At 42.2% G+C, this 9,098-nt stretch overlaps 2 protein-coding genes across 4 annotated transcripts; one reads left to right on the plus strand and one right to left on the minus strand.

Moving 5' to 3' along the window:
• Positions 1–260: 260 nt before the first annotated feature.
• On the plus strand, positions 261–5,369 carry LOC123156364 (E3 ubiquitin-protein ligase makorin). 3 transcript variants are annotated; one of them, XR_006477984.1, is made up of 8 exons: positions 261–510; positions 1,926–2,013; positions 2,112–2,971; positions 3,259–3,328; positions 3,854–3,942; positions 4,024–4,081; positions 4,751–4,890; positions 4,988–5,369. XR_006477984.1 is itself a non-coding variant. In XM_044574503.1 (7 exons), the coding sequence occupies exons 1-6, from the start codon at positions 497–499 to the stop codon at positions 4,055–4,057; spliced, it is 1,155 nt and encodes a 384-aa protein (XP_044430438.1). In that variant the 5' UTR covers positions 261–496; the 3' UTR covers positions 4,058–4,081; positions 4,988–5,369. The 3 variants fall into 3 exon arrangements, 1 of the variants encoding a protein (XP_044430438.1); XR_006477983.1 differs by having other exon boundaries at positions 4,795–4,890; XM_044574503.1 differs by lacking the exon at positions 4,751–4,890.
• Positions 5,370–6,363: 994 nt separating this feature from the next.
• LOC123156365 (uncharacterized) lies at positions 6,364–7,492 on the minus strand. Its single transcript, XM_044574504.1, has 2 exons — positions 7,250–7,492; positions 6,364–6,656 (listed from the first exon to the last, which is right to left on the minus strand). The coding sequence occupies exons 1-2, from the start codon at positions 7,390–7,392 to the stop codon at positions 6,452–6,454; spliced, it is 348 nt and encodes a 115-aa protein (XP_044430439.1). The 5' UTR covers positions 7,393–7,492; the 3' UTR covers positions 6,364–6,451.
• Between the last annotated feature and the right edge of the window lie 1,606 nt (positions 7,493–9,098).

The raw sequence follows: 9,098 nt of genomic DNA on the forward strand, positions 1-9,098 counted from the left end.
CGACTCGGTATTTTCAAAAACAATATACAAAACATAATCTGAAATTACACCATTGATCCCTTCCTTTCGTGCCCACTCCACTCACACCTGCCCACAACACAGCCCCGGTTCATTGCAGCATGTGCAGCCAGCCGCATCGCCCAACGGTCTCCAACGCGGTCGGCCAAATGACGCCCATGCCCAGGCCCCGCGGGCACACCTCCACACCCACCGCCGGGGCTTTATCCGTCATTTCGCTCGCCTCCCGTTTTTAGGAATCATTCCCCGGTACGGTACCCCGCAGAAAGGCAGAAGCTCCTTCCTCCCCCAAAAAAAGCGAGACGACGGGACGAGACAGCGAGGGCGAGACAGACAGACAGGAGGCCGAGGCCGAGGCCGAGGCGCGACCCACCCAAGCAAGCCCTAGGCGACGAGACGCGACGGCGACGACGGCGGCGGCGAAGGCGTATCCCGCGTCCGCGTGCCCGGATTCGGGGCTCATCCGGTCGGCTCGGCCATGTCCACCAAGAGGTAACGCGATTCCCCCGATTCGATTGTGCGCACGCCCTGTCTCGCGCGGTTCTAAGTGCGGATTCGGTAGCGGTAGGGGTTCGCGTGCGCTGGTGTCGCGTGGTGGCTTCCCGTAGGGGTGCCACTGAGCCCTGGATGGATTGAGCTGCGTCGAGCTTGCCTGGGTCTTCGTTTCGAGAATTTTGCCTGGGGCTTTGGATTGGGGGGAGCCGGAGGTGACAACATGCGTTTCGTGCTTAGAATTGGGAGTTGAGCTGGGCGCCGAGATGTTCCTCCGCGGTAGAGACGCCCACGGGAGTAAGTAAGCTGATGTGATGTGATACGCTTTGACACGATGCAAGATTTAACTCTCCGGAGCTTCGATTGTGTGCCTCCATTCCTGTGGTTGCGTTACCATGTTCACATCCACCATCTGTGGCGTTCTTTGTGGTGCCCCGCTTTGGGTTATGAATCTGTGACCTATCAAGCGTTTGTTGACCTATCAAGCGTTTGTTGGGGTTGGTGCTTAGTATATCTTCTTTCCGTTGTCTGTGGGTGTGGTGGGAAAGCCTACCTAGAGTCCAGTTACTTCTTGTTTGTTAGCAGCTGATAGTATTACGATTCTGCACGATTTAGGGTTTCAGATGGTACCCATTGGGAAAACTGATTTTGGATGGTTATATATACTGTTATCTGTGTAGATTGAATTCGAAGAACTGATTTCAGTTCGATTCGATTGTGGTGTATATGTTACTTCTTGGTTCTACAATCACAAGATTATTCTTGGGGACGACTTCCGAGGATTTAACAAATCATTTTTTGTGGGTTTGCGACTAAAAGTTCAGTTAACCTTGCTGTATATTAAGGAACTTAGGTAGAGCGATAAGTACTCCCTCTGTTCCATATTAGTTGTCGCTGAAACAAATGTATCTAGACGTATGTCAGTGCTAGATACATCCGTTTGAGCGACAACTAATATGGAATGGAGGGAGTATGTGTTTGCATAGCTAGGGCCTATGCTCCTGAGTTGCAAATTTCTTCACGAACTACATTCTTATTACACTCTCTATTTAACTTGTAAGGAGTATTCTCCTGGAACCCTGTTCTCTTGTCCTGTATAGCAAATACTTACTGCTGTTAACGGAAAAGGTAAAAACTATATGAAGTGTGAAAAAAGGGGAAACAAAGATTTAACCTAATCTTAGCCTCTCTCGTGAGACATAACTTCAAATTCTTAACTAAGTTATCTATCTAAGCATTAACTGCTGCAGCATTCTTTACCATCAGTTTACATTTTGCTTAGAGAAGCAATATTGGGCAGGAGATAGCTCCCGAGATTCCATTTTTTCTACTGTCAGATTATTTCCTTCCTGAGATGGAACTAACAATTTGATAGTTAGCTTACATGTCTTTTTGTTCTGACTGATCTCCTTCAGGGTTCTTTGCAAGTTCTTCATGCATGGTGCTTGCTTGAAAGGAGAGTATTGTGAGTTCTCCCACGACTGGAGTGACCAAGCAAATAATGTAACGTGTTAAAAACTATGGATGCGGATCTAGTTTCGTTGCCAGACTTCACAATGCATATCTTGTTGTGTTCCTTACTATGATGCTTGTTTGTGCAGGTTTGCACGTTTTACCAGAGAGGCTCATGCTCTTATGGTAACCGTTGCAGATATGACCATGTCAAGGTTTCTCGTAACAACCCAGTGCCTCCACTACCATCATCAAGTACCGCAACACGTAATTCCCCACTTCGCCCGCCACCATCATCAAGTACTGCGACACATGTTGCATCTACATCTCCACAACTTTTAAGTTCTGGACGTCCTCTTCACTTGGGACACCAAACAAATTCAAGCAACCAACGGCAACAGATATCTATGGATAAGCTGGCAGTTTCTGAAAGTAAGCCTGCATGGAGGAATGAGGTCCAACTTAACAGTGTATCAGAGGATGGGATTGGCTGGTCATCCATTCAAACTGCGCAAAACCAAACTTCCATGAAACTTGCTGATATGCCAATTTGTTCTTTTGCTGCTGGTGGTAACTGCCCGTATGGGGAAGAGTGTCCTCACATGCATGGGGATTTGTGTGCGTTCTGTGGGAAAATGTGCTTGCATCCTTATCGTCCTGATGAGAGGCAGGAGCATATCAAGCTATGTGAAAAGAACCACAAGCGTCTTGAGGCTTTGAAACGTAGCCAAGAAATAGAATGCAGTGTCTGCTTGGACCGTGTGCTCTCAAAGTCTACTGCTGCAGAAAGGAAATTTGGACTATTATCTGAATGTGATCATCCCTTCTGTATTTCATGCATAAGAAATTGGCGTGGCAACTCTCCTACATCTGGTATGGATGTGAACTCAGCACTGAGAGCTTGCCCAATATGCCGCAAACTTTCGTACTATGTCATTCCAAGTGTTCTTTGGTACTTCTCGAAAGAGGAAAAGTTGGAGATCACTGAAAACTACAAAGCAAAGCTCAAGTAAGATAGGCTTGTCCTGTTTTGTGGTCTTGTGCCCCAGCTTTATATAAGTAAAACTAGAATGCTACAAATATTTCAGTCATTGAACTTATCCTTACTTGGATGAATGAGCCGTATCAATTTACTAGAAATGGCACTTCTAATTATTTTGCCTCACATGTTCTTATTTCCTTTTCTTTGAATATTCAAGCCGATATGTTTCATGGAAGTGATTTAACATGAACATACTATGCTCCTTAGTACTTGATTATCATTCTACTGTCTGACCTACAAGTATACCATTGCAGGTCAATAGATTGCAAGTACTTCGATTTCGGAACGGGCACTTGCCCCTTCGGGACAAGCTGTTTCTACAAGGTGACATACTTCTTACATTCTATAAACATGTGAATACACATCTGCCTGCCCTATCCATATAGTTTGAGTTCACTACCAGGCCAGCTCCATCCCAGCGCTGTTGGCAGTAACTTGTTTATTCGGAACACTGGTAGCTAATAATGACCCTCTCCTCCGTCTGTTGGTCTACTGGAAACAGCCCAATTTACTTTGTTTTGATTCCAAGAGTCTTTTGTGTCCTCTCTAGTATTATCATCAGTTACAGTTATGCACTCCTCAGTTACCACTGCTTAATAGTCCTTGTTAGTTATTTGGTGGATAAAGATTGGAATGTGTAGACCAAGGTTGGAGTTTATGTTATGTTCAAGTTTGCATGTGTTTTAGGGGATATGATATTTGATTTCTTGCCGATTATTTTCCTAGATGGCTTCATTTATTGTAGAAACTGTGGATATGATTGTTGTAGCTTGCAATGTTAATTGATCGGTCTTTCCTCTTATTTGTCTTCTATTTTTGACTCAATCTTGTATCGTTTATGTTTTGCAGCATGCTTACAGAGATGGCCGCTTGGAAGAAGTCGTATTGCGACATCTTGATTGTGATGATGGAAGTACACTTATTGCTAAGAACATTAGGTGTGTGTTCTCTATCTGTTTTATGCAGTCTGCATATTTTACTTCTCCTTATTTTTCTCCTGTATTGCTGTCACATTCTAGGTTGTCAGACTTCCTCGGCCGGTTGCATCTTTAGGGACCTGCTTCATATATATCGAATGTAAGTTCTTTTGGGGGGTATGCAACCAACTCAATTATACTATTTTGGTGAAGTCGCGTGCAAGTAATGCCCATTTTCCATCGTTAATGTCATTTATTTGCTGTTGTGGGAGATAGTCATGCTGCTGTTCCACTGTTGGAAAAGGCAACGCTTGAGCGCTAGGCAATGACCAAAAGCCTTGCCTAGGGCATAAGCGAAACTCTAGCCATGGCAAGTAAGAAATTGTCCACTCAAGTGAAAAATCATGTCATACTGCACTGACGGACCAAATTGGCCATCTTCCAATTGCAATAGCTGGTAGTTTACTCACATATATTCTCCATTGATATCGTTACACATATAATATCCCAAATACAACATGGTAGTCAAAATTGTACGTCTGCCTAAGGTTGCGCCTAGGGTGCTTAAGCACCACCTAGGCGCTAGGCGAAGGTCAACTGCCTTGCTTAGGCCTAGCGCTTTTTCCAACCTTCCACTGATCAATTTCAGTGCTTGTAGTTATGTTCGTATTTCCACTGGCTGAATTGATTTTATCGAACTTGTGCAATCACGACGCCTGACATTTACTAACAGCACTGCATCCATTCTTCTCTTATTTTTTGGTGTTTTATTCCTACCAAACTACTCTTTTAATCAGTTGATAATGTGAACTGGAAAATTTGCATCCAGGCATCAATCATTCTGAGATTTCGCTGTCTACCAACTATTTGCAGTATTCCGAAGACATCAGTTTAAATCGAGGCATCTTGGAAAACTGCTGCTTTATCTCCAATTTTTTTGGTGGTTGCTTTGTCGCCAAACATACAAAGGCAATCCTTTTGTGCTGAAAAAGCTATCATTCCTGTCTCATGCATAAACTCTTACATAACCATTTGTGCCTAACTTCAGCACTGCTCGTTAATGCAGAAAATTCGAAGTTCGCTGCCGGACGCCTGGATGACCTTGTAGCGCTATTGACCAGTGAAACAATGGAAAAGAAGTTATGCTGCGAGTACTTGAAAAGTGAAAAAAATTACAATAATTAGAACTGCTGAAACGCCTTTCCGTATGCACTTTGTGTTGCTTCCTGGGTGGTCACCAGTGATTCGGTAGAACGTTACCTGGCCATTGTGCGAACGACCGGTGTGTAATACTCATTTCCAAACTGCCATTCCCCTGTTGAGGAAGGCTACCGCACCAACAACTGGTGAACTGAGACCGTTTGGTTGTATAACGTGTACGCTGGAGGAAAAAGGAAAAGAATTCAAAGAATCGCTTTATACTTGATTGTATGAAGTTTGTTTGGTCAGATGCTTGCCCATGAAATATGATTGAATTTGATCGTGTTTTAAGCTCATGATATAAGACTGATAATTTCATCAGTTCCACAACATATTTTTGTAACGTGAATTCTGCATTTTCTTCTGCGATACAACGGATCTTGGACCATATGCTCCTGATTTTAGTCGTGGAACAAAAAATGTCCATTGTCATCATACAACGTCCTCCTGAATGTTGTGTAACGCCTACCAATGACATCCCAAACAAGGATGGTTTCTGGAAAATCATTGTGGCTACCCTTCACCAACAGAGCAAACACTCTGCTCTGTAGTGCTGCAACTTAACGGAACCACAAAACAGGTTTTACTGGATGCTGGCCTATGTTTCTTATTACGTATTTGACAAACCGTTCGATTAACTAATAAGTAACAACTCATAAAAATGGCCCATAACCTTCACCATAGAGCTCAGTATAATGCATGTGCACCTATTATTGGTTGTTACATTTCCTTCAGCGGTTCACTTCAACTACATCTGGTTGGAATTTTTCATTCTAGAAACATTGCAAATTTTGAAGGATAATCAAATTATCAATTGGGAAAATGAAACATCTAAAAGCAAAAGAGTATATATATGTCAGTTAACTTGGCATCGATAAGTGTGCCAAACAAGTCTATGAAACACAATTAACTCAGAAATACACCATTCATATTTTTGTCTAGATTTGGTCAGGCCGGTGAACAATAAATTAGAGCATTACTGAAAAACTGACTAAATATAAGTGATCCAATCAGTGTTGGATCTCAATAAGTACATAGTACTTCCTCCGTTCTAAAATAGACGACCCAACTTTATAAGTACATAGTACTCCAACTATAACAAGTAGCCGACCCAAGATGAGTTCAAGTAAAGATAAACCAGTCAATATCTGAATATTGGTATCCAGACTATATATCCTAAACACTAAACATCAGAACAATTTATTGCGGGCCAACTGATACAACTAACTGAAGAGAAAATAGTATATGAAAGATGCCGAGAGCGTAAATATATTGAGTATTAAACTGAGAGCATTTCACATGTAGTTACAGAGAAATTTACAGACATATTTTACATTGACAATGGAAGAAGCATTCTTTGCTTACTTTTCTTGTGCTTCCTCTCTTCCTTGGTTAATCTCATGCACAAATATAGAAGTGCAGAAATACATGTAAAGGATAAAGCTATCCCTATGGACCTGAAATAAAAAGCAATACACGCGAACACTAGTAGAGCATACAAAGCAAGTTCCCATATCACGAGGAACACCTCAACCCTGCAGCAACCAACATAAAATAGTTGTGCGAGTCGGGATGCGAGCAATAATTTTTAACTGTAGTGCAAATAAGGAGAGACATGAAAATAATCCCTTCCTAAGAAGAGAACTTCTAACAATCCTGAATATTCATGCTGTCGTATGTCAAAAGAAACTTGTAAATATAGAACAAGTTGGTATGCCCGTTGTTTATTTTGCTTTCATTGTTATGGAACAACTGTGATATAGTGCTTTCGCACTAAACATAGCAATCAGGGCTTGTTTACATGAGGTGTCCCTCTTGAGATTTAGCTTACAATAATCATTTTGCTTGGTTCATTTATACAGCAGTCAATGAAAAGCAAAACTGCCATCTTGTTTAGCCTGTAATCCTGAGAACAGAAGCAATTGGGCAGGTAACAATCCAACACTAGCTACAACAAGATGAAGAACTATGGCTGTTACTCCCTTTGTTAACCTTATACCTAGCTAACAGCATAATGGTCGATTTGTCCTGTATGATCACTTAAATTCATCTTAACTTGGCAATATCGAAACATAATACTCAGGCTTGTGAGAAGAAACGGAATGGCTTAGGGTTGGCGCTTGCTTACCACGAGGAGCCGGCCGTGGAGGTGGAGGTGGAGGTGGAGGAGAAGAAGGATGCGGCTGCCCAGGCGTGCCTGGATCGCGCCTGATACTCCTTGACCTGCTCCGCCATGGGGTGCTGCTGCTCGGCGTCAATTCCTCGCGCCATCCCCCTTCTGGATTCCGACGCCCAACGGCGACGGCGACGGAGTTGGTCCGGGTCGAAGAGGTTTTTTTTTTTGTTTGGAGAAATGGGTCGAAGAGGAAATGGGGGGAATCGATCGCCTCTGCTGCTTTGGGCCAAGCACGTTCGGCTTTGGGCCACCACGGCATCAGCAATTTTTACAGCTTTTACGGCTTCTTTCGGTTTATTAAGATATGCGCCGTGCTTTTATGGCTGGCCCATGGGCACGGATTTTTGGCAAATCCTATTTGGCGCTGCAGGCGCCCGTTAATGTGTATTTTGCAAACGGGCGCCTGCAGCGCCCCGCGCTGGGCCGGCCCATGTAGGAGTTTTTTCTTCTGTGGTTTTAATCCGCCAAGAAAGAGTGCGCTCGCGGAGACTCGAACCAACAACCACTCTCTTCAGTACATACTGGTGCAACCACCCCGTCAATCACTCGAATGTGGTTAATTAAAACCTTTCTTTCCCCTTATTCTTTCCGTTCTGTTTCTTTTTATTTTATTTTATTTTGTTTTGCTTTTCCCTTTTTGTTTTCTATTTTTTTTGTTTTCTTCTTCCAAGGACAATAAATTATCTTGCACATACATGAACTTTTTCGTCAAATCGATGAACTTATTTTAAAATTAGATGAACCTTTTCAAATTCAATGAACTTTTTTTCAAATTGATGAACTATTTTTTCAAATATTTGTGTAGTTTTTTAAACCCATTAACTATTTTTTTCATTTTTCTGATGAACTATTTTCAAATTGGTGAACTTTTTTTCAAATCCGCTGGATTTTTTCAAAATCGATGAACTTTTTTTCGGATTCGATGAACCTTTTCTAATTATGATGAACTTTTCTCAAATTCGATGAACTTTTTCCAATTATGATGAACTTTTCTCAAATTTGATGAACTTTTTTCTGATTCGATGAACTTTCTTTAAATTCAATGAACTCTTTTCCAAATTCAATGAACTTTTATCAAATTTGATGAACTTCTTTTCAAATTCAATGATTTATTTTCAATTATTTTGAACTTTTTTCAAATCCGATGAACTTCTTTTCGAATTTGTGTTCTTTTTCAAAAATTCATCAAATCTGAAAAAAATCATCGACAAATGAAAAAAGTTCATCGATTCGAAAAGAGTTCACGAATATGAAAAAAAATCATCAAGTAAGGAAGAACAAAAAACCAGAAAACTAAAAATGAAGTAAAGGAAAAAGGAAAGAAGGCAAAGGAAGGAAAGAAGGGAAAGGAAGGAAAGAAGGTAAAGGAAAGAAGGGAAAGAAGGTAAAGGAAAGAAGGGAAATAATATAAAGATGAAACAAAGTTATAGTTCAAACCCGCTCAAGGGGCCGAGCGCTTAGCGCAACGTAGCACAAAACGTGAGGTCGCAGGTTTGATACATTCGCTGGCTCTAACTTTTCCCTTAATTCCCTTTTGCGCGCGCGCCCGTATTAGGCCAGCCCAAGAGCGCAGCTGCGTGGGCGCCAAAACTCCTAGTTGGCGCTGAAGGCGCTGACTAGGAGCTCCCCGAATTTTTGTCAAGGCACGAGCCCGGCATGGCACGGGCACAAAATGGTTCGGCCGGCCTTTGGCCCACCAAGGAACAAGTCCGATCCTTTTATCTATGGCCTGTCATGTGGCTGAAATCGGTCCTTTTAGCACTGTTTGGGGCTGTTTAGCCTTTTTTTACCTACAAGCAAA

Source organism: Triticum aestivum, chromosome 7B (assembly GCF_018294505.1).
Source record: "Triticum aestivum cultivar Chinese Spring chromosome 7B, IWGSC CS RefSeq v2.1, whole genome shotgun sequence".
In the NCBI taxonomy this organism is placed as follows: Eukaryota; Viridiplantae; Streptophyta; class Magnoliopsida; order Poales; family Poaceae; genus Triticum; species Triticum aestivum.